Source organism: Mytilus edulis, chromosome 4, assembly GCF_963676685.1.
Source record: "Mytilus edulis chromosome 4, xbMytEdul2.2, whole genome shotgun sequence".
NCBI classification, from domain to species: domain Eukaryota; kingdom Metazoa; phylum Mollusca; class Bivalvia; order Mytilida; family Mytilidae; genus Mytilus; species Mytilus edulis.
This window is the reverse complement of record NC_092347.1, coordinates 8,877,203-8,902,415: the sequence shown is the minus strand read 5'-3', so window position 1 is coordinate 8,902,415 and position 25,213 is coordinate 8,877,203. Positions and strand designations below refer to the sequence as shown.

Below are 25,213 nucleotides of genomic sequence, written 5' to 3'. Positions count from 1 at the left end.
TGGATTGTTTAGAGGTCATTTCAAACCCATTTTTCTATGACTCTACATGGACTCAAAATTAAATTGGTGTAACTATATTTTAAAGAAGGATAGTCTACAAAATAAGCACAGAATAAACTTTTGCCTGGTACATAAAAAAAAGTTGGTGAAAAAAAACTGACAATATACATGTAGGTGCAATTTGAGTATTCTCATGTTATCAACTTCACAACAGAACTACAAATTTATTTTCATGACCAAAACAAAAAAAAGGTACAAACTTAAAGGCAATAAAATGCTTCGCCATGCACAGCCTGATACAACCACAGATGTATATTTAGCATTTTAAAAACACCAATTTTTTTATTTTCAGTTGCAATCAAACATATTCTAATTTGAAAACAGGTATCAGGTGAACTCAAACATTTCTATTCAGCAGAAGTCTTTAACTCCTTAATTTCATATGATAGTAAGTCCTACAAAAATATTGAAAATGTGTACATTTAATTTTTTTTCTAGCTTCTCTCATGTGAAAGCGGTACCTTTTTGGTCACTATTTATGTGTTGCGTCTAAATAAGAATTGTAACACTTTGTAGTGACTGAACAGGTTAAACAAATACTTCTCAAGAAACAGAAAAAGAAGACAACTTGGAACAGCACAAATCATGCCAGTATACATGTATGTATGAATAAAAACTCAGATCTGACAGAATAGCATGGACAATATGTTAGTTATATGTCCTTGTGAATATATAGTGAGGAAAGTTATCAATAATTCTGCAGATAATGCAATTTTACCAAGTGTTTTGTACATTTTCTGTTGAAATTTTCACACAATAAGTGAAGCATGCACACAGGCTAAACTAAATTTGTATTACTGAAAGTTTCAAACAATGACAAGTGTTTTATTTACCAAATAACTCACGTGTTTCTGTGAGAGAAAAAACATGTGCAATTTTGGTAATTAAAGGGAAAGAAGATCCTTTTGCAGCGCACTGGTGCATATCAATTGTGAATAATTATATATACTTAGTTACCAAATATATTTTCTTTATCATGATACTCACGTCAACATTATCAAGAAGTACACATCATAGGAAAAATGCACCAATTACAGATAAAATATTTAAAACACCCTATTTTGTGTGCATCTCCTGCCAAATCAGTATTTGTTTCATCTATATATACTAGACCAGTAAAATAAATGTAATTAAGTTAAATTTTGGAAGAAAAACCCAAAATTTTGAAAAAAACCCAACCCAAAAATGTTGTTCCATAACCAAAAAATTAAGGTGCAAAAATCAATTCTAATCTTCCTTTTATGTATTGATCCTTCTAGTAAAATGTCATAGAGATCCATTCACTTATACTCAAGTTATTCTGTGGAAACTAAATGTGTCTTCTCGAAAACAACTATGACATGATTAAGCATTACTCGAAAGCAAATTTTTGACATGCTTGTATTTCCCATTTCCATTCTCAATTTTATTCTGCTGTCATATAAAAACTTGAAAAGTAAACTACATCATGTACATGTAACAAAAAAAAATTTATGCAAGAAATGACATAAAACTGACTCTGAATACATGAGACTCACAAACCGAAGATGATCAGGAATACAAATGTTTTTTTATTCGAGTCGGATTTTTTTCACCGAAGCCTTTCAGCACTATCAATTAAAAATTAAAATTATTTAGTCAAAATTTAACACTAGTATTAAAGTTTATCATAACAAATTGGCAAATATAGCCATTATCACCTAAAAAAACTACTGTGTACAGACTTATCTGTGCGCTTTGCGAAATTTTAAATGTTTTTAGATATATAAAAGTTAAATTTATTTTGCATATCTGAAAGATAAAATCATTTTTGGTGAAGGTCTGGATTCAAAATATTTTTTTTGTCCTCTGCTTGAACAGATTTTTTATTCATCAATTTGGGAATCAGGATATTTTTTGAGGAAAAATACCATAACCCCTCCTGCCTTTTCAAGTTCAATGATCGTTCCCTAAACATTTTCCATCTGAAGTTATAATTTTATTTTAGACATAAACAATATGTTAATGTAGCCTAGGACATTCGTTTTGAACATGCATGAAATATTTGCCACTGGACGTTCAACAACCAACAACCAATCAATATATATAGGACATTTTGTCTTAGTATTTATTTAATAGTTAGCAATACAGCTTATAGGTATATCATAAATAGGTACATGTATAAAGCTGGCATTTAAGGTAGCGCCTTCCTCATATTACACAGTATGTGTATCGAACGAAATCGGATAATTTTCTCTCTTATACTTAAACATTAAAAGAAAAAAATGAATGAATGCAGAAACTGTCAATCATTTCACTGGAGAAATTATAATTTTATAATTATTATACATTTTTCGGTCCCTTTTGGTCGTTCGTATTTTCAGCTTGACACACTTCTACATACTGTTGCATAACTAGCTTTACACAGGCAAATTTCACTCACATCAATTTCACGTGAATTTAAATTCATGTGAATCTCACGTGAAAATCACATGAATTTCACCTCAAACGAGCTTATACGTAAAACTCATGTAAAATCAGTTTTTGTGAGTTTCACATTAATCTCATGTTAAACTCATGTGAATTTCACATGAAAATCACGTAAATTTTGTTCATGTGAAATTCACATAAATATTTAAAATAGAGTTATTCAAATAACATCTAAATTTTCAAATTTAATTAAAATCATGAAAATTATCAATTTATTTTGTTGTAAATTTCACATGAAATATAGCATATTAATCTATTGTAATAAAAATTCATAATATCTCATAAAATTTGTAGATTTAGCTAACAAAGTCCTTATATTTGTATAAAGTCACATTTGTTTATAATAGTGGAAAATTGTTTTATCGTTAAATAAGCCACAATTAAAAATTGCTTGCTAGTCCCTCTCTGGGATTACTATTAGATAACTCTGGTTCATTTCCCAAACTTTTTTTTATTGTTCAGTTCCCAATCAATCTATCATGAAGGGAAGATAAATAATTCGAATGTCATTTTTGTCGCTTTCAAAAATGCTGAACGGTTCTTTATATTGGTATGTAATCATTTTAAACGTTTCAAATTTATGAAATTATATTCGTACATCAATGTTTTTGATACACCAATAACAAAAAATGAAATATATTGAATTGATACATTTTATAATTATTCAAAATTATATCAGAAACCTAAACTTAAGGTGGTATGGGTGTCTTCCTCCATCTTGGATTGTAAAAAACAGAGAATCAAAGGTCCAGATTTTCCTTCAAGTTAGCAAAATTTGATGCAGGAATGCAGATGTTTAATGTACATTTTCATTTAAAAGTACCAATTTATAAGAATATAACTTCTAAATATTGATATTTTTGCAAATGTTAATTATTTTTGGTTGTTCTTATTTTTTTTTAAATTGGCATTTTAAGGGGAGGTAACTCTAAAAAAAAAGTGCATTTTCTGAAGGATTCTGTAAACGTAAAGCATATCGTAAATGTAAAAATCTCCACTGGAGATTACAAAGGGCTGAAACAAAAGAAAATCTCATTGCTAGTAGTAGAGAGTATAAACGTACGCTTAAAAAGCAGTTTAGAGAATATCAGAAGTCTGTTGTAGACAAATTGAAAAATTTGCGTAAATCTGATTCAAAAGCATACTGGTCTCTTTTAAACAAATGTGATACAAAAGGTAACAAAGCTGTAAACAAAATTGCTATGGATGTATTATATGATCATTTCAAAAACCTTAATGCTCTTGATGAGCAGGATGATAACGATATTGTATTACCTAATAATATTACTGATTATAATATTGAATTAAATAGAGATATTACTGAAGACGAAGTATTATATGCTGTCAAATCATTGAAAAATAATAAAGCATGTGGTGGTGATCTTATATTGAATGAATTTTTTAAATATGGTACTGTAAAGTTGATGCCTGTTTTTGTAAGAATATTTAATATTGTATTTCATAGTGGTATTATACCTGATAGTTGGTCAGAAGGTTATATATGTCCAATATTTAAAAATAAAGGTAATCCAAATGATGTGGATAATTATCGTGGTATAACTATTTTAAGTTGTTATGGTAAATTATTTACTTGCATTTTGAATAATAGGCTTCATACATATTTAGAAAATTCTGGTTTATTGTGTGAAGAACAAGCAGGGTTCAGAAAAGGTTATAGTACGACAGATCATATTTTTAATTTGAAATGCTTGATTGATTTATACTTACATAGAGGTAGGAAATTGTATTGTGTATTTGTTGACTATCGAAAAGCTTTTGACTCTGTCAGAAGAGTATATTTATGGCAAAAACTGTTAAAATGTTCCATTGATGGCAAAATGTTTAAGATTATAAACAGTATGTATAACAATGCAAAGTCTTGTGTGAGACAAGGCAACTCTTGTTCAAACTTTTTTAAATCCAATGTTGGTGTACGTCAAGGAGAAAATCTATCTCCTGTATTGTTTGCCATTTTCTTAAATGACTTGGTCGAATTTATGTCACATTCATATAATGGTTTAGTTGATATGAGTATTGCAGCACGTCTTATTGATACTGATGAAGTCGCTGTATATTTTCGTTTATATTTGTTATTGTATGCAGATGATACTGTAATTTTAGCCGAATCGGCAGCAGAGTTACAAGCCTCATTAAATGCCATGTATTTATATTGTCAAACTTGGAAAATGCAAGTTAACATATCTAAGACAAAAGTTGTAATATTCTCAAGATCTAGACTTAACACAGATAATATGAACTTTAAATATAGTGGTGAAAGCCTCAATATTGTTACAAATTTTCAATACCTTGGTATTATATTTTCATGTAAGGGTAATTTTAATGACGCCAAAGCACATCTTGTACAGCAAGCAAGAAAAGCCATGTTTATAGTCTTAAGAAAGGCTAGGAAGTTGAATTTACCAATTGATATGCAATTAGAACTTTTTGATACAATGGTTGTACCTATTTTGTTATATGGTGCAGAAGTTTGGGGTTTTGAAAATAGTAATATTATAGAAAACTTGCATATGCAATTTTGTAAAATAATTTTGAATGTTAAAAAAAGTACTGCTCATTGTATGATTTATGGAGAATTGGGTAGAATACCATTACATATTCTTATTAAAGCTAGAATGGTTGGTTTCTGGCAACGTATCATGTGTGGTAAAAGAGAAAAAATTTCATATACACTGTATTCTATATTGTATCAGCTTAGTAAAAGGGGTATCTACCACTCTAAATGGTTGTTAGAAATTAAAAATACTTTATATGTTGATGTGGGATAATCAAATAATTGCTAAATCTGATAATATTAGTAAGAATGTCAAGAAATGTTTAAGTAATAAATTTATGTTGAACTGGAGTAATAATGTTATGAATTCTGCAAAATGTCTTAATTACAGAATATACAAGTCTGATTTTTGTTTTGAGAAATATTTAACTGTGTTACCATCTGATCTAAGAATGTATTTATGTAAATTCCGTTGCCTTAGTAATAAATTGCCCATTGTAACGGGGAGATTTTTTAATATTGATAGATCTGAAAGACATTGTAATCTTTGTAATGCTAATGAACTTGGTGATGAGTTCCATTACTTATTCAAATGTACCTTTTTCAACAATGTTAGAGCTAAATTTTTACCTTTAGATATATGTAAAAACCCAAATGTTTTAAAATTTAAAGAATTAATGAATACATCAGATTTATTCACACTTACTGGAATAGCAAAATTTTGTAAAAGTGTTATTAAAACCTTTTAATACATGTGCTTAATCGTGTTACTATATTTTGTACTTCCTGTCAAATATCTGTATTAATTATATATACTATTATTGCACCTTTGTTAACCATGTTTTAATGTAAATATGTAAATATGTTCATACTTTTATAGTTTGTTAAAAAATGTTGTACTAACATACCCCATGTGGGGGCTTTAGTGAAATAAAATGTCTTATGTCTTATGTCTTATGTATGGAATTTTCCTATTTTGTATTTTAGCCGGAAAAAATGTACGGTGACACTATCTTTTCTTTTGATATTCTCAAAGCAGTGTCTGAAAGCTATCTTTTCCTGAAGTATTTAACAATTCTATCATTTTGTTTAGTTTCTAATCACAAAATGGTGTTTTTTACTGTATAATCCATACAAAATGTGTCATTTTGTCCTGTCCTGTAGCTTGAGAAAATGCGCGGTGACCTATCATTTTTATTATATTTTTCAACATGTATCAATAGATACAACGTTTTGGCAAAGTATGAACAAATTCTATCATTTTTATGTTAGACTCCCATACCACCTTAATAAAATAATGAACCTGTTAAAGGGAGACAATACTCGCATTACTTTTTCGAATTGGCACATAATACAACGGAATGTCACTCTTGCATACAAATGGCACATCAATATAATTAATTAACTGTACAATCGTGCTCCACCTTCAATGATGATTCTAAATTATAAATATAACCAAAAGTGGTTAATCTATAGATAATGAAGACTAATGAATTTCAAAGCTAACCCACTGTTAAAATATTTCTATACAATTTTTTAAAACTTCCTCAGAAAAATGCTCGAGCCACATGACTTCCATAGCTCATAATTAACGTTTTTACACAATATTTAAATACAGTAGCTAAAGATTATTCGCTTCTCCAAGTGTAAGACGCAATAAAAATCGTATGCTTGCACCATCTTACCCAAATACAGATTTAATTAAGTTTTGAACATTTCGACATTTCTTCGTTTATTTTTTATCAAAACCGGTTTTAAACAAATCACAAGTACGTGTTAAGATCCGACTAAATACCTATATCCCGATATCGTCAGGTAAATTTGCTATGAAATACATGTGAAAATTTTCACATCAGATTCATGTGAATCTCAATTCACGTAAAATTCACATGAAAATTTTCACGTGAGTTTGACTATATAAGTCTATATATATATTCTTTTATATGTTATCTCATCCGAAATTTTTTATTTTTATGTATAATTTTTTTTTAACTTCTCTGTAACCTTTGTACTTGCATGGTTTTGTGAGAATAAACTATCTAAACTATCATAAGCTCGATTGAGGTGAAATTTTTCATGCGAATTTTATGCGAGATTCATGTGAAATTAATGTGAGCAAATTTTGCCTGTGTACAATATTTAGGATTGAGCATTTCAAATGACTTCATGGTTAAACAAATCGGACGCATGAATCTGGTCAGGTCATTTGTGTATAATAAATGTGATATAGTATCATAAAAAAAACCGGCAAAACAGCTGGTTTCTCAATATAATTTCAATGAGTATGTGGCACTTTGCACATAGATTACGCATAATTAAAGAAAGTACGATCTATGTAAAGCTACATGTATATGACATAGACTTTATTTTTCCATCAGAAATAGTCTAGTCTGTCTACGGCAAATATTGCATAAAATGTATTTGAACTCAATATCAATAAATCGATCATACGTACTTTAAAAATGACCAATTGAATTGATATATTGAGTATATGCTATGAATTAGTATTGCCAACTAGATGAAAGAAGAAGTACAGCAACTGTAGAACGAAATCAGTCAAATGCATGAACTTTTTGGTCTGTATGTTGTGGTATAAAACGATAACTTTTTCTCCAATCTGGACATGTCGGCTTTAAGTGCGACTATTTTAAACTTGCTATTTAAACTTTATATTATTTTCTAGATGCATTGTATTGTCTTATGTCAAAGACTGCTATATCACGAATGATCACGGAACGGTTATTTGAAATTCTGCATATTATTTAAACTAGTCTAGAGACATGAACAATTAAGCAGTTTGTTTTTCCATAGATACAAACCGAAAAGAATAAATATAAGAGAGACTAACAGCCAGCTCTGTCGTTGCACAGCAGTCAACCACTCCACTGGAAGCTTGACATTTGTAACTGGTATATTTTGAGACTTTTGTGAGAAAAAAATGAATGTCATACATGTATATATATTCTTTAAAGAAGGTATAACTACTTTTGTAACTTTATGTTATGTCAGTTTATTTTATGAAACAATTCAACAATACTTCGTTTTCCCAGAATAATGAGAATATATAACTCGAACTAAAAATAAAAATAAATATTGAAATTCTACAGAAGTATTTTAATACGGATTTTGATAAACGATGTTTTAATCAGTATGAACAAACTTTAAGCATTATTACACTGAGTTTTAATTGAAATACCAAACACAAGATACTGAAAACCTTTTTAGTCTTTTTTCTTTAAAAAAAAATACAAAAATGTTCCTTCAATACATTATCTAAAAAATATAAAAACACTAAGAAATTGAATCAGTAGTGATACAGTTAACAGGTCTTGGTGACATCAAACTATGATAAGTTTATTGATTATGCAATTTTGTACACAAAATAAAATCAAGAATTTTGAATAAATATTTTGAATACAGATATAGTTGTCTGAAACAAGCTAGTGGATTTACGAATGATTTGTATAATAATCGATGTCTTGTCTACAATGATGTTCCATTTGGAAGGATGAATTGCCCGATTCTACAAATCCATTAATAATCATTGTCAATTAGATATTTGATAAAGCGCATCAAAGTTATACTGTTAAACGATGATCGTCAAAAATAGAATTACCATCAAACATGTGAAATACTAGAAGCTACATCGGAATTAATATGTTGAAGATTTCACTTGTCATGTAGAAAAAAAAAATATTAAGCAAATTCTTCCTGAGTTTTCGTAGATGTATATACTGGAGTCAGTGATGTCTATTGAAATATATTACTATAATAGCTTTCCGTTAGAAAAGGAATTGCTGGTTATACTAAAGTACACGCACGTATGTATATTAACATTTACTAATGTCATTATTTGTATTTTTGACAACTTCATCATAGCTAGGAGGCGGTGCATCCGGTAAATAACTGTTTGACTGAGGTATAGCTGGCCCATCTGGCTCTATAGGAATGTTTTGTAAACTAACTGTCTCTGCTGAAATAACAGAAATTTTTTTTTGTCTTTTTTTAAAAACAAATATACATATAACAATACGTAAAAGGTTCACAATGTATGGGTTTTCCAACGGTACACGATCATTGGCAGTGTTTTCAGTTTAATTGTAAACCTTTGTGAATTATTTGATACGATGAACAGGAAAATGTGCAGAGATTTGAGGCTCTACGGGGGAAAAGGTTATATTTATAAATATATATAACTATGTTCTCATGCTCAAGTTTTTCATCAATACTTTGTTTCCTCTTCTTTAATTATGAACCATCGAATGCAACTTTAGTTGCCATAAAAAAACAACATGCACGTGGGTATGCTTCTTCTTCAGAAACACGCGATTTCACTCCTAGTTTTACTCTAAACGCTGAGTTTCTCGTGTTGTCTTCAGGCTCTAATATTCATTGTTGTTTGTAGTGCCAAATTAGTTTTCAAATGCAATGCCTGTGTTTTATCAACCGAGTCTTGTCTATGATCCTTGGTCCTGGAGAACTGAGTCGTCATTCCAAACGTTCACGTTATACTATCTACACGTCGATGGGGTATGAATTGGGTTGGGGTGGGGTGGGATGGTGTGTGTGCGTGTGTCATATTTGTGGATCAGAAACTAATTATTACTATCAAACACTTGAGTTCAAACTGAGTTTGCGTTGGGGTTCGTGTTGCTTAATCTTCTGTTTTATATTTGTATATTATAAGAACTGTACAGTCCTATAGTTGTTCGTTCTTATGTCCTTGTATATTATAAGAACTGTACAGTCCTATAATTGTTCGTTCTTATGTCCTTGTATATTATAAGAACTGTACAGTCCTATAGTTGTTCGTTCTTATGGCCTTGTATATTATAAGAACTGTACAGTCCTATAGTTGTTCGTTCTTATGTCCTTGTATATTATAAGAACTGTACAGTCCTATAGTTGTTCGTTCTTATGTCCTTGTATATTATAAGAACTGTACAGTCCTATAGTTGTTCGTTCTTATGTTCTTGTTCTTTTGTCATAATGTTTGTCAGATTTTCTTCGTTTTGTATACTTTTTTATCTTCCCTATATATTTTCATATTGCTCCTCGTTAACTTTTATTTATTTTTTGCAAATTGAAAGGTAATCATTTATATATAGTGTTTATCGTATATAAATGACGCTTCATCAGTATGCTAGTATTTGTATTAAACATAAGAAAAATATACCGATTTCAGTATTCCACATGTATGTATTTTTCAAGCAAACTGAGACTTAAAGGAATACGTGGCCATTTTATTCCATGGCAACATCAAACATTCAGCATCAATTTTCTCAGAACCAGTATCATACAACATTTTTTGTTTAGAGGCCAGCTTAGAGAGAAACCTGTTCTTTGATACTTAATTATAAACCAATTTACTTACCGCTTGAGTTATCACTTAGTTGTGTTTCGTCTACATGTAAACGAACAGAATGTTCTGAGTCTCTCCTTACTTCTGGATCACGTCCCTGCCTTGAGTTATTTCCCTTTATTTTGTCTATAACACTCGTTAGCATAGAACGACATTGCTCCCGTGCACGTTGGTTACTGAATACACAGAACACAACAATCCCAACAATTGCCACTGGAATAATATCTTCTATTACACTTAGTATTTGGTCCAAAATTTGTCCAACTATAATCAAATATAAAGATTTAAAAAAGTATTTAAATAAGAACATTTAATTTCGATGTACAGTTTGAGAACTCGACAAATATAGATTACGTTAAAATATGTACACCACGCCTTTGAGATTAAGGGACGCCCATTAGTTTGTCTGCAAACCATGAAGATTTTTCGAGTGTATTTTTGCCTGGCTGTTGCTAGGTCAGCTTATTTTCTTCGTGTCTCAATATTTGTAAATGATTATATCTTGTATTTTACTAGGAAAATATTCAGTTCCATTTCACAAGATTTTGTCCACATTACAAGGCCAAAATATAAATTTATATCCTGCAGAAGTGCCTATGTATTTTAAAATGAATAATTTTAAGCTGAAGAGAGCTAGATCGAGAAAGTATCCAAACGTGTTTTAACATGTTAAAACAGCAAGCCTAAATACAAGAAAAGGCATAAACATTTTATTATCAAGCAAAAGGTGTAAACACTTTATTAATATCAAGCAACTGACAAAATAGTGAAATGTTTAAAAAAAAAATAACATCAATCTTTATCTACTTAATATCCTCTATCGGCATGTAAAAAAGCTACAACTCAGCGTTTCATAAGAAACCTACTACAAGGACTACGGATATACGTATTTGTTTTAAAATACAATTAAAATAACACACAAAAGTTGATGAATGTGAGATGCTTTCTGACGTTTCCAGATAGCGCGATATGAAATATATAAAATCATTTGCAGTTAGCAATACTATCAATGTATAAAAGTTGTCCTCATTAGCACGTGTGATGATAAGTTACAAGATCTTTAATAGTACTGGTAAAACGGTGGGAATTATTTTTTTAGTTTGTAGCGGTTAATATTATAAGAGTTTTCATCACTAAATTCAACATTCATTTGAAGTTTCATCAACTGTTGTTTTTTTTAGTGAGACAAATACACAGACCCTATGACAAAAAATCTTCAATGTTTTATGATAACATTAATACAGTAAATAATATCAATAAAATCTGGCTATAGTGTATATTATAGGCCAAATTCATTTTCAATCTCACTGTGACAGCATATAAACATACCTTTCGGATCTACAAATGTTTGTGATGTTATTTTTAATTTCAGATTCCACGTGGACTCCTGATAATTCTTTGACACTACAAGCTTAAACATCATATCCTTAGCTTTGTTTACACATTTGCTTTCAATTCCTGAATCTGAACTATCGTATACCTGCATTGTAAACAAAAGATTATAGTTATTTAAAAAAAAAACCACCATGTCCCACTCTCTTTATCCCATTTCCATGTAATTAGGGATAAGTAATATATTTTCAAACGTTCACATATCATATTGAACATACAACTGTTATATTCCAGTTTTGTGACCTCAACTAAATTGTATACAACATTGAAAGACTCCATATGATGGGCGCACAGACCGGAAAACACAATATTCTACAGGACTTAATTAATGCATTTATATGTAAAAACATTGTATAAAAAAAATCATATTTCTATTACTAGTATAGCGCATACAATTTAAAACAGTCGAAGAGAAAATTCAAAACAAGTCACTGATTTTGTATTATAATACATCTGCTACATCTGTTACACGAGAATGATACTTTCCTTTGTCGTGGTATTGTTGTCTGCTTGACCATAACTCTTTCTTTCGTTCATTTAAGTAGTGTTTTGATAATGTTCATTCATTACTTTGTTGACACATAAAATTAACTTTTATAACCTTAAATGCAGAAGGTTGCTAATTCGTTTTCCTATTAAGTAAAACCACAGTTTTATAGTTTTGAATAAAATGCTTCTCTGTCAAACGCTAAATGAGAAAGTAAAAAATATTGATGTTAACTTTTCGTTTCACTTTATTTTAAAATTCAGTTAATAATATATTAAATACAATTTTTGTATATATTTAAACATGTATACTTACCCATTTTTCGGTACCATTAGAAACAACTAATTCTACATCAAACGATGGCAAGTCATATTGTTCAGTCTCAAAACAAACTTTATAATTAGTAAACCATTGTCCGTTATCGCCACCAGTGAAGTTAAAAGTACATATTTTGGGATCTGTTTTTCCTAACCAAGTTAGGGTATATTCTTTATCTAATGGTATTCTTCTTGCGTATTCATCGCAATTGTAAGAATTAAATGATACTAAAAGTAGAAACACAATAAAGAAATTAATGTAATAGGGAATGCAAGCGTTTTATTTTACAGTCCTTCAGCTTGCTGTATGTAGTACAAATTTACGTAAAGTGTGAATATGATAAGCAAATAAAGCATTTAAAATATGACCTAGTTTTTAACTTGTATGTAATCACTTAAGAATTGGCCATCCCTTGTTTGTTCGCTGATCGTGTAGGATCGTGATCTTAATGAAATATATTATTTTATATAGCACCGTGTCTTTTTTCATATATATATATAATTATTCTTTTTTATATATCTCCGTGGCGGATTATTATATTATGGTTGATTCAATGACAAAGCTTAATTTACAGATAGTATTTCTGATACCTAGTGATATATACAGATTGACTCGGCGTTGTTAAAGATGTCCATAAATGTATATGCTTTTAAATTACATCAACATAATTATTGTATAAAACTTTATCGAATTGTGTCTTGTGCTGCAAGCTTTAAGGTGAAGCGCTGACAATGTAAATTATATTTAATGTCTGAAACATGTTCAGTAATGCCATATAATTATTACTGAAAAGTTTACATTTAGTTTAAAATAATAAATCCAAACGATATGTATTCCTTATTTATACCCAGTATACTTCATACCAAGACACCAATAGTGACTGTACTTACGGTCGACTGTATAACAAGTAACAGTTCTACTTAAAATCATACATATTGTCACAGTAATTATATCCACGTAAGTTCTCATCTTCATGGTGTTATATAAATATCAGCTTTGCACTGAAAAAAAAAGCTTTCGTGATCAGTGCGATTCATACATGTAGCACTTTGTCTTAAGTCGATCTCATAAATATTGCATTACGTGTATTTAAACCACCGTTCCAATCTCTCCAAAACTGAGAACGATTTCATTGTCTTCTTTTAGTTAAGATTGTCCTGTTTTTTTTTATGAATGGTCTGTTTTCGTTGATCTGTTTTAAGGTTCGATTGTCCTGTATAAGTTTTGATATGTTCTGTTTTAGTTTAGATTGTCCTGTATAAGTTTTGAAATGGTCTGTTTTAGTCTAGATTGTCCTGTATAAGTTTTGAAATGTTCAGTTTTAGTCTAGATTGTCCTGTACAAGTTTTGAAATGTATGTGCCTGTTCCAAGTCAGGACACTGTAGTTCAGTGCTTGTCGTTTGTTTAAGTGTAGCATATTTGTTTTTCGTTAATTTTTTTATACAAATAAGGCCGCAAGTTTTCTCGTTTGAATTGTTTACATTGTCATATTGGGGCCTTTTATAGCTGACTATGCGGGATGACCTTTGCTCCTTGTCGAAGGCCGTACGGTGACGTATAGTTGTAATGTCTGTTATTTTTTTCTCTTGTGGACAGTTGTCTCATTGGCAATCATACCACATCTTCTTTTTTTATATTTGGACATTGGTTATTATACATGTATTTTCTGCATATGAAAGACGTGGTCAGCTCTTCTTATGTATACATGTAAGTGTGAACATGTTAGCCTGAACGTAAATAACTTTTAAGTTCTTCACTTTTTATTTATCGTATGAAATAAATGTTAGTGTAATTTTTAAGAAAAACTGTTGACAAATGTAAAAAAGTGTACATTTTGTAATCCTGGACATGGACGCCCACACACGATTTCTAGTTTTTTATATTATAATTATTGACAAAAAATGGTATATAATTTGTAAAATAACTTACTGTTCTTGAATTGTGTGTACATTATGTCATACTGACACTAACTATTATAGACACTCTATAATCATTGATCCATTATCAATGGTTTAAATTGATTGGTATGTGAACTGTGTAGCTACCCATTCATTTGTGTACATACACAAACCAGAGTGTAAGAGTGGATCATCGATTGTCACATTTAAATATTAACTGAGGATTAAATTTAGTCTACATTTAAATACCTATATCTCAGAAATATTGTTTATTTAAATTCAGGAGAATGAGTATAGAAGTTCGCTCATTTCTAAATTTAACTATTTTTTTTTATCTCATTTTCTATTCTTACTTTATTATATTGTTTTATTAAAAAAAAAATTCTTCGGAGAATAATGATTTTCAAAATTGAGATTTGTCACTTAAAATGATAAAAAAAAAAACCAGTATTTGATAATATTCGTCCCACGAAGCTTTTTTTTCTGGATTTACATTAACCAAACATAAACATTTAAAAGCCATGGATGTACAGTCTTTATAAATATTAAAGATGACATGTTAGGAGCTATTTGGCCGAATCATTAAATAGCCAATTTCATATTAGTTCAACTTTGCCTGAGGAAGTTAGAACTTTAGAAGTCATAGTTTATCAACGGGATAATTTAAAACAAGATTATCTAGATCATGCTATTTCCGCAGAACCGACGACTGAACTGAGGATAGTACCCTCTTATACTAACAGTCAAACCAGTGCTATAATAAATAAGGTTAACTCTTTTAAACTTTAAACATTTCTGTTGATTTGAAGTAATTCCTGAACTTACCTTCTTCGGGCAACTTCACATGCATATAATTACATTAAATGTATGTTTCATTATGATACAGTTATATATTTTTACATCCCAGATCCTTTGTTCTAAGGCAGCAACCATTTGATTTTCTGGGGGGGGGGGGGCTATGGTTTTTTTTGGAAAAAAAAGTTTGTTTCCAGTTTTTGGAGAAAAAAATAATTTGTTTTTGATTCTGAGAAAAAAAAATTGTTTGTTTCACCCTCAGCTGCCACTATATGTAATGCTAAAATTGAAAGAAAAAAATTGTTTTCGACTTGTCGCGAAAAAAATAGATTGTTTTTCGCCGCAGGCGAAAAAAAAAAATTGTCCAGAAAAAAAACCCATAGCGCCCCCCAGAAAATCAAATGGTTGCTGCCTAACAGGGGTGATCTGAGCCGGATCACCCCTACCAGTTCACCCCAGTTTGAGTTTCTTTGTTTTGCATGCTTTCCTTTGTTCTGTAACATTTCGGCGGGAATGTCAAATCCGCTATAAAACTTATAATCAATTATACGGAAAACACTATATATTAAAATTTACACAGAAAAAAATCCAGTGTATATGCTGGGACCTTAGCATATCAACCCACGACACATTCTTTTTTTTTATCTTTATTGAACCCACGACACATACCACTACACCAGGACGACTGAATACCAACTGTCAGTAGTTTAACATAGTACTTAAAGGAAGCAAGATATTTTGATAAGTGGGGCGAGTTGGATTACCTTTATTCATTGGGGTTTAAACCCTTTTCGTTAATAAGTAAGTTGTTAGATTGATTGTTTAATTTGATTTTACACTTTTTTTAAAAGTGGGACTAGTCGGTAAACAAGAGTTACATCCCAGCTCCTTTGTTCTAACAGGGGTGATCTGAGCCAGATCATACCTACCAGATCACCCCAGCCTTGAGTTTCTTTGTTATGCATGCTTTCCTTTGTTCTGTAACATTTTGGCGGGAATGTCAAATCCACTATAAAACTTATAATTATAAAAAAAAGTGCCTAACAAGATTTTGTGAGGTAGACGAAATTGACTTTAAAACGATCGTATTGACTTTTGATGTGCAGAAATAGGCAGATCGGACATATTTTGACTTTAGTTACTTACTTCTTAAGTTTGGGATTAATTGTAATCAACATATTCCAATGAGACTGAAAAATGCTTTTTTTTTATTATGATAAATAATAATTTTACCTGCCGTAGTCGTGCGTAAAATATATTTCGGTATTTCTCTTACGAAAATGACTTGTTTAATGGAACAAAACGTATTATTTGTAAACTTTCTCTTTGCTCTTCACAATCACTGGGGTAAAGCTGATGACCGTAACTGCATTCACGGTCATCCCAAGATGTCGGATGAAAAATTAGGTCAGTTTCTGTATTGTCTGTTAAAGTGTTTCTATATCATTTTCTTTACAAATCATACATTGAAACGATGTAAATTTATAAAAGAATCACTCGGAAATCACTAATTACATCCGAGAAATGTGCATGAAACGGGAAATTCGATTTGAAAAAATCGCTCAGATGACCGTAAATCACAATCGAGATGACCGTAACAGAATCAGCGATTCATAACAAGGGTGACCGTAATTGCTTTTAAGATGACCGTAATTTGTAAATGATGACCGTAACTTTTAAAGTATGACCCTCAATTCTAAGAAATATCCGTGTTTATATAACTATCTTTTTGGTATCAAATGATAAATCGTGTTGGTATAAACATATTAATATGAGAGTATTATCCTATAGGTAGAAGAAAATAAGACGTGCTTCAAATGCAAAGATTACCATATGTATCTTTTTTACAGTAGAGGGTTTAATTTTTTTTTAAATGAATTTGCAAAAAGACATGCAAATGAACAGGTAGGGAAAACATGCTACAAAAGCGCGATAAAATGACAATTTAAAAGTATAATGAAAAAATGCGGTGCACAGCCTCCATGCAACTGCTCGACAAAAGATTTTTTTTTATTTCTGGGATTCCTTTTAATGACATATAATAAATACACATTTTTAAAATTGCCAATGCATGTACATCAATTGATATTATATCGTCTTCCATTTTGGCGTGCAAATAAAATAACAGAAATATTTTGAAAATATCATACGACTAAACTAGTGAAGGTGAGCTCCAGCAAAGTAGATCCTTAAAATAGTCTTGTACGAATAGCGTATCACAAGGGGGGACGTGGTTGGTTATTTGTATATATACAGAAATGTTATTCATATAGTCAGGATTTTACTTCTTCAAAAAAAAGTCACTGTAGGGATGACTCTCTACCAATTTTGCTCTTGAAAACTGATAAATTTATCCACATAGCACCATTTCGATCGATCGTTATATGTCAGTTATATTTTAAAAGACAAATGTATCTACTAGCTAATGAGCATCAGTTAATGATCTTGTCTGCATTGATTAAACTTTAAAAATATTGTCTGTTTGGATGTCAGGTGGAATTTTTAAAAAAATTCTGATTAAATATTTCGTGGAAGGGCAGACTAAACATTTTCAGTGATTGAAGATTATAAACCCTAGTTATCACACACAAGAAAATCATATTTTTTCGAAGATATCCATTTTCATCATCCAAATTAAAAGACTGTCGTCAAGTACTTTTAGAAAAAAATAGCAATTCGAACACACCTCTGTTTTTGTGATTCATTGGATAGGTATTTCACTTGACCCATATATTTCATCTTTTCGTACTATCATTTTTTTACGTTATAAAGTCAACCTGTAGCTTTGATATATAAAAATGATAGAATATGAAGCCAGATGCTATATCAAATACTCTTGCTTTGTACGTTTTAAAGACAAAATATACACCCCAAACATGCCCTAACATAAAAAGGTGCACTCGATTTTCTCTTTTCGATACAATCGTTACCTATTTTGGGGATTTTTTTCTTGATTCACATAATGGAAGGGCAGACACGAATATTTCTGAACTAAAAGATTGATATGTTCTCCGTCCGTGGTAAAAAAAAAAAAATCGGAGATTATGCATTTTCTACATCCAACTTATAGATACCCATGTCGTCGACTAGATATCTTATTGCTTTGCATTATTATGTAATAGATACATTGAAAACTTATGCAAATGGTGTTTTTAAAGTAAAACACTTCGTAATTGAGAAGAAAATTGTCGTTTTATTTGTTTCTATTAACTTTTTAAAATTTTGTTACTATATCAAACATTACAGTAAACATTTATCGCTTTCTCGATAAACAAAGAGCTTCGATTCTTTTGTTCTATTTCAAAAGTGTTTCCGCCTGCATATATCAAGACAAATTAAGACTTTAATCTGCCCTCTGGAACCATACACAGACTCGATTACCAAATATTCGTATGTATTGTTAATGTTTTTAATGCTCCATTTATTGGCATTATGTTTTTCTGGTCTGTGCGTACGTTCGTCTGTTCGTCTGTTTGTCTGTCCGTTTGTCCAGCTTCAAGTTAAATAAAATTGAAACTTAGTACACATTTTCCCTATGGTATGATCTTTTTAATTCTAATGCCAAATTACAGTTTTATCCCATTTTCACAGTCCAATAAACATAGAAAATGATAGTGTAGATGAGGCATCCGTGTACTAGGGACACATTCATGTTTCTTCAAATTTTCGTCATATCGCTGTCAATTTGTGTTAAAATTTTAACGTCGTTATCAATAAATATTTCATTATTTACGAGAAATATGCAATTTACTATCATTGTCATAAATCCAAAATACGGCCAATTATATTATAGTTTAAAAAAAATTTTATGAAACATATCTATATCCGCTAACCGATCCCCTATTGATATCGACAAACTCAACAAAAAAGCTTTGAATACAATACGGATATTTCTTAGAATTGATGGTCATCCTATAAAAGATACGGTCGTCCTATATAAATTACAGTCAGTCTTTACAAATTACGGTCATCCTTTACAAGTTACGGTCATCTTTTTGCCAATCACGGTCATCCTTGTTTTATGTTACGGTCATCTTGAAAATATTTTGATTATGATTTACGGTCATCTGAACGATTTTTTCAAATCGAATTTCCCGTTTCATGCACATTTCTCGGAAGAAATTAGTGATTTCCGAGTGATTCTTTTATAAATTTACATCGTTTCAATGTATGATTTGTAAAGAAAATGATATAGAAACACTTTAACAGACAATACAGAAACTGACCTAATTTTTCATCCGACATCTTGGGATGACCGTGAATGCAGTTACGGTCATCAGCTTTACCCCAGTGACAATAGGCTTTTAAAACGTAACCTTTCAACTGTATATTCCGAAAATTTTGTGAAAATCGAATAAGTGGCAATTCTTACCTTTCATACCTTAACTTTCATTGATAAAACATAATATTGACTCGTCCAGTGTCCAGTTTGAAGGTCATTTTAGTTACCGTACAATTTCATGCACGTTCTAATTAATCAATAGTCTTGTATGAAAAACATTAACAAGTTTGAAGGTAAACTAATAACAACTTAATCCAATCAAATTGCCTACGATTCAATAACAATGACCAGTCCACATCATAAAAATGTATAGGGGTAAACTGGGTAGGGAGAAAATGTCAGATATATTAAGTTCATTATTTTGCAATAACGAGTAAAAATTTGTTAACCAATAGATTTGTTATAATTTCATAAACATGTCGTTATGTATTGGTATAGTTTTTGGATCTTTCATTAGCGTATCTAAGGCTGTAGAAAGTTTGGCCTTCAAAAGTCAACATAATCATTGACTTTATAAAGAAAATTCGCCTTTTTAAAACATTGAATGTTTCACAAATAATACGCGACAACAAAGCAAAATCATTTCTTAAAACACTGCAAAAAAAAATAATTCTGATTGATGCAGTGGTATTGTCATAAATTGCACTGGAGTGAACAGTGGTACATCAAACGTCGAATTCCCTCACACACTGTTATCACACACTATAATTATACGGAAAAGACTATCTATCAAAATTCACGTAGAAAAAATCCGGTGTATATGCTGGGATTCGAACTCAAGACCTTTAGCATATCAGGCCGCGTCACATACCACTATACCAGGACGACTGGATACGAAATAATAGTAATTTGATATACTTAAAGGAAGCAATTAACCTAGATCTTTTTATAAGTGGGGCGAGTTTTCAGACCTTTATTCAGTGGGGTTTTAACCTTTTTCGTTAATTAATGAGTTTTCAGACTGATTGTTCAATTTGATTTTACACTTTTTCAAAGTGAGCAAGTCGGTAAACAAGAGTGGGACGATATTTTTATAAAGTGGCGATATAGTGTGGGCCGATTGGCAAGTGGGGCGAGTTGACATTGTTTGATATCTACTCATCGTGTTTGGGGGTCAAAAAGGGTATAATCATATCTATACTATTAAACGAGAAGACCTCATTTTTGGTGTCGCTTCTCTTCTTTCCACAATAAATTAATCAACACGCCTCTGTGTCCTATAGGTACAGTGAATAGTCGCATTTGTCATCCATTCATATGATTATTCAGGTTGAGTTATTTTAGGAGAAAAACGAGAAAAAAGGCATCCGGGTATTGTCCCGTCATTGTACGAAATTTTAAGTCAGATAAGACTTCCGGTTTGCGTTTTTCTGTATACTTTGAACATACATATACCTACGAATAAAGTGTATTTTCAGAATTTTATCTGCTATCATTTTCAAGTTTACTATCCACGGCAGTCACAGAGTTTATTAAATAGAGAGGGTCTGTATACTATATCAATGATCACCATGGATCGATTTGTAAACTTAGAATTGAAAGTAAATACGCTTTATTTATATAGTAATGAATGTTCATAATATACAGATAAACGCTAAAATTATTCATGTGAACTTTTGATACTTTTTCTGAAATTCTCCAGTCATTTAATCTTTTACAAAATTCATTGATTACAAAAAAAAGAAGATGTGGTATGATTGCCATGTTGAGACAACTCTCCACAAGAGACCAACATGACACAGAAATTAACAATTATAGGTTACCGTACGGCCTTCAACAAAGAGCAAAGCCCATACCGCATACTCAGCTTCAAAAGGCCCCGAAATGACAATGTAAAACAATGCAAACGAGAAAAATAGCGGCCTTATTTATGTACAAAAAATGAACGAAAAACAAATATGTAACACATAAACAAACGACAACCACTGAATTACAGGCTCCTTACTTAAATAAATTTTCATAACATACTAAATGTATTTTCATATTGAAATTGATAGAAAACCAAAAATTGGGAACTTTGGAAATAAAGGTGGAGGGTAAAAAAAAAACATTTTCCTGTCCCCAATAACCTATGACTTATGATACTTTTGCTGAAATTCTCCAGTCATTCTGTATTTAACAAAATTCTTCCAACAACACTTTACATACTGATACTTTAAACTACGCTCTGAATGCCCGCGATTTCGCGGGTGTGTTCTAGTAGTAATATAAAAAGTATATTGTTATGGTTGTGTGGCGTTCTAAACTAGATTTTATGAATTGTAAATGGTTTTTAGTCTAATATAAAACAGCTGGGATGTAAAATAGTTATCCCAGTCGGACTTGGTGTGTCAGTGTTAGATCACCCTCTGGCCTCCGGCCATCGGGGTAATCTTACACTGACACACCGCGTCCTTATGGGATAACTATTAATGATTCGATTCTTTTATAAAGTTGCGATCTAGTGTGGGCCGATTGGCCATTGGGGCGAGTTGACATTGTTTTATATCTACTCATCGTGTTTGGGGGTCATAAAGGGTATACATTATACAGTAATATATAAAGTATATTATAATGGTTGTGTGGCGTTCTAAACTAGATTTTATGAATTGTAAATTGTGTTTCTAAACTAAAACAGCTGGGATGTAAAGTAGTTATCCAACTCCGGCCATCGGGGTGATCTTACACTGACACACCGCGTCCTCGTGGGATAACTATTAATGATTGGCTAACAGCAATTTTGCGTCCTTTTAAAATTAGCATGCATTACACAATGAAGTTGACACTAGGTCCCACAACAAAGTGCACAGGTAAATTAAAGAAAAAATTGATAGAAATCGTGTTTTCACGATTCTAGCTAAAAAACTGTAATTATAAGTATTGAATGCTTATTTTTATAACTCATAGGCGTTGACCATGCGCACATTTAAGATTGAAACGCGGAACAAAATGTACTACGGTCAACGCTTTTACAACCCAAAGAAGTTACAAATAGATGCATTCAATTCTTAAAATGAAAGCAAGAAACGTATAGATGCGTAACTAGAAACGTTCGGAGCTGACTGTCATAGAAAGCATGTAGGTCAACTTTTCCTGAGGAAGACATTTCTTATTCTTTTCATGTTTTCTACGGAAAAATTAACGATACGATCAATGAATGATTCAGTAGCAAAACACAACTTATAGGAGGGTGAAAAAATATCAGAATCGAAATAAGAAAACTAAAACAATGAATGCTCTATCAGTCTTTTGTAGAGTATAACGTTATTTTCAGCAGATCCCCTAAACAAGTCTCTTTAGAATCTTATCAAGAGTAGTGGATATTTTACACTGGACCCGGATAGAAAACTCTAGAGGGTTTTTGTTGCTTGATAAAAAAACACTAGGGATTTTCATCATCCGGATAAAGTACACTGGCGAAATCAAACCACTCTAACAAGAACATATTGTCCATTTTGTATGTATGTACATTGTACCTTGTGGAAAAAACGGTTATAAACGGAAAACCTGTTAAGAGTGTGTCAATTCAGGGATGAATTATTTTAGTTTAATTTATTCTCAAAATAAAAGTCTGAAATCCAGAAACGAAGACGTTATGTGATAAAAGTATGATAAACATACTTATTTTTTTTTTCGTTTACTAACTGCGGATAAATCAAACTACTGTAAGGTCTTCTTTTGTTGTTGTTGTTGTTGGGGTTCTGTCACTGACATATATACCTACATCTCCTTTGTTGCATTATCATTCATTTGGAACTATAAGTTATTACTTAAAGAATTGCTGTGGATTATGATGGCATGTATCGGTCGCTGTGTCGAAACCCATTGGCGGCCTTCGGTTGTTTCTGCTCTTTGGTCGAGTTGTCTCGTTGGCACATTCCGTATTTCAATTCTTAATTTTATGTGACACCAATCGTCTTTCTAAACCTTATATATAACCAGGGGCGGATTTAGGAATTTTCGAAAGGGGGGGGTGCTAACCCAGGGCACCCAGGGCAAAGGGGGGGTGCAAAACATATGTCCCGATACAAATGCATTGATCGGCAAAAATAAAGGGGGGTGCGCACCCCCGGAACCCCCCCCCCCCCCCTGGATCCGCCACTGATAACGCTCCGCCATGGGTTACAGATTTAGTTTCTAGCATCTACCTCATGAAGATTGCAGTTTAGTTGTCTCAATAGAAGATGGGATATGTATAATCCTAGCATCAGCAATTACTAAACACAAACAAAGCTTTGTCCCTCGAATAATTTCATGCATTATAATAATAAAATTAACCCAAGATTATAGGCAACTATATTTTAGATATTGTCTGATCTAACCCAGCTGGGTAAACCATTAATGTAGACCATGACGTACATGCACAGAATGTGAGTAATGCGCACATGTCTTAAGCCATGGAACAATAAAACGTGTCAAAGACTGTTATAAATTGATAGATTGTAGATAAAGGAACCCAAAAAGCAGAAAAGAAATGAAGGGTCTGTGTGCTTATTTTTCGAGATATCCATTGAAAAGTTGGCGCCGGGGAAATAATTCACTCTAGACTTTTCATACATTTAAGATTGCCACCCTTTTTCTTTTAAAATAAATTATGAAAAAATAACAAGGATTTTATAGAAGTTTATTTAAATATGGCTTTTTTAACAATATGTGTTAAAATAATGAAAAGAAAAGAAGGGGTTAGCGGGGATTAAATTAAAAAAAAAGGAGAGGAAAGAACATCCTTAAGTTCAAAACAAACACAAGCAAATAGAAAAAAGATCCATACAAAGATACAGGAAAACACTGATATTCCAGTCACTGTCTAGCTATATATAGTGATTTGCAGACATATATATTTTTTATATAATTTTGTATTTACTTTAAAAAAAAGTTATATATCATGACATTTGATAGCAGGCAATCTTCATGTAAAATGATAATATAAGTAGTTATTAAACCTTGATTTCTCTGACGTCAGCCTTTTTCTTAATCGTGGTTTCTTTTTCTGAGATCAATGCTTCTCAAGTTAAGTCGTTCGCTGAAAGAGAGTCACCGATTTTCTTCCGATAGATCAAATGGTTAGTTTATTTGATTAGATTTTAATGAACTTGTTTAATGGGTTCTGTTCACGATTGATATATTTTATAATTACATTACAGGTTTCATTAGAATTCGCAATTTTGTGACACTTAAATTCAATATCGAATTCTATATCCGTATAAAACAAAACTGCCGGACTATTTTCGTGTATTTCTGATGACTAGTGTTAATGGCCCAAGCGTAGTAATAACATTTACGATACCGATCTTTCTGCACCAATTGCACATTTCTGTACTTCAAATTTCAAAACTTCTTTCTTCCATTTTACTCATGGACATCTACTAATGCAAATGTGCCTGGTGTATCATTCAGAAGCACTTAATATATATTAAAAAAAAATACTAACTCATAGACTTTATAGAGTTAATGTATTTCATTTATGAATTGCATGCTTCTTTTTGTAAATTCATTGGGGTGTTAAAGCGTTGACCGAAGTACATTTTGTATGAAGCGCAGAAGCTTCAAATCGCAAAGTCCTTAATCAAATGGCAAAATCATACGCTCAGACACATGTTCATCAAACGAATAGAAAACAACTCTTTTATTTCTAACATGGTACAGGGATTTTCTTATGTAGAATTATATGGCTAGCTA

General features: G+C 31.2%; 1 protein-coding gene across 3 annotated transcripts; it reads right to left on the bottom strand.

Moving 5' to 3' along the window:
• Window positions 1-8,005: 8,005 nt before the first annotated feature.
• LOC139518890 (uncharacterized) lies at window positions 8,006-15,322 on the bottom strand. 3 transcript variants are annotated; one of them, XM_071310562.1, is made up of 6 exons: window positions 15,304-15,322; window positions 13,470-13,580; window positions 12,577-12,806; window positions 11,712-11,862; window positions 10,395-10,646; window positions 8,006-8,993 (listed from the first exon to the last, which is right to left on the bottom strand). In XM_071310562.1, the coding sequence occupies exons 2-6, from the start codon at window positions 13,552-13,554 to the stop codon at window positions 8,851-8,853; spliced, it is 861 nt and encodes a 286-aa protein (XP_071166663.1). In that variant the 5' UTR covers window positions 13,555-13,580; window positions 15,304-15,322; the 3' UTR covers window positions 8,006-8,850. The 3 variants fall into 3 exon arrangements, with proteins under 3 accessions (XP_071166663.1, XP_071166662.1, XP_071166664.1); XM_071310561.1 differs by lacking the exon at window positions 15,304-15,322 and adding an exon at window positions 14,510-14,682; XM_071310563.1 differs by lacking the exon at window positions 15,304-15,322 and adding an exon at window positions 14,510-14,682 and having other exon boundaries at window positions 8,006-8,990.
• Between the last annotated feature and the right edge of the window lie 9,891 nt (window positions 15,323-25,213).

Excerpts from the sequence above, each read along its gene's own strand:
- LOC139518890 (XM_071310562.1), bottom strand. The coding sequence starts at position 13,554 with ATGAAGATGAGAACTTACGTGGATATAATTACTGTGACAATATGTATG. Across the intron at positions 11,863-12,576 it reads CTAATGGTACCGAAAAATGG|GTATACGATAGTTCAGATTC; the intron begins GTAAGTATACAT and ends TTTACAATGCAG. Across the intron at positions 10,647-11,711 it reads AACATTTGTAGATCCGAAAG|TTGGACAAATTTTGGACCAA; the intron begins GTATGTTTATAT and ends ATTTGATTATAG.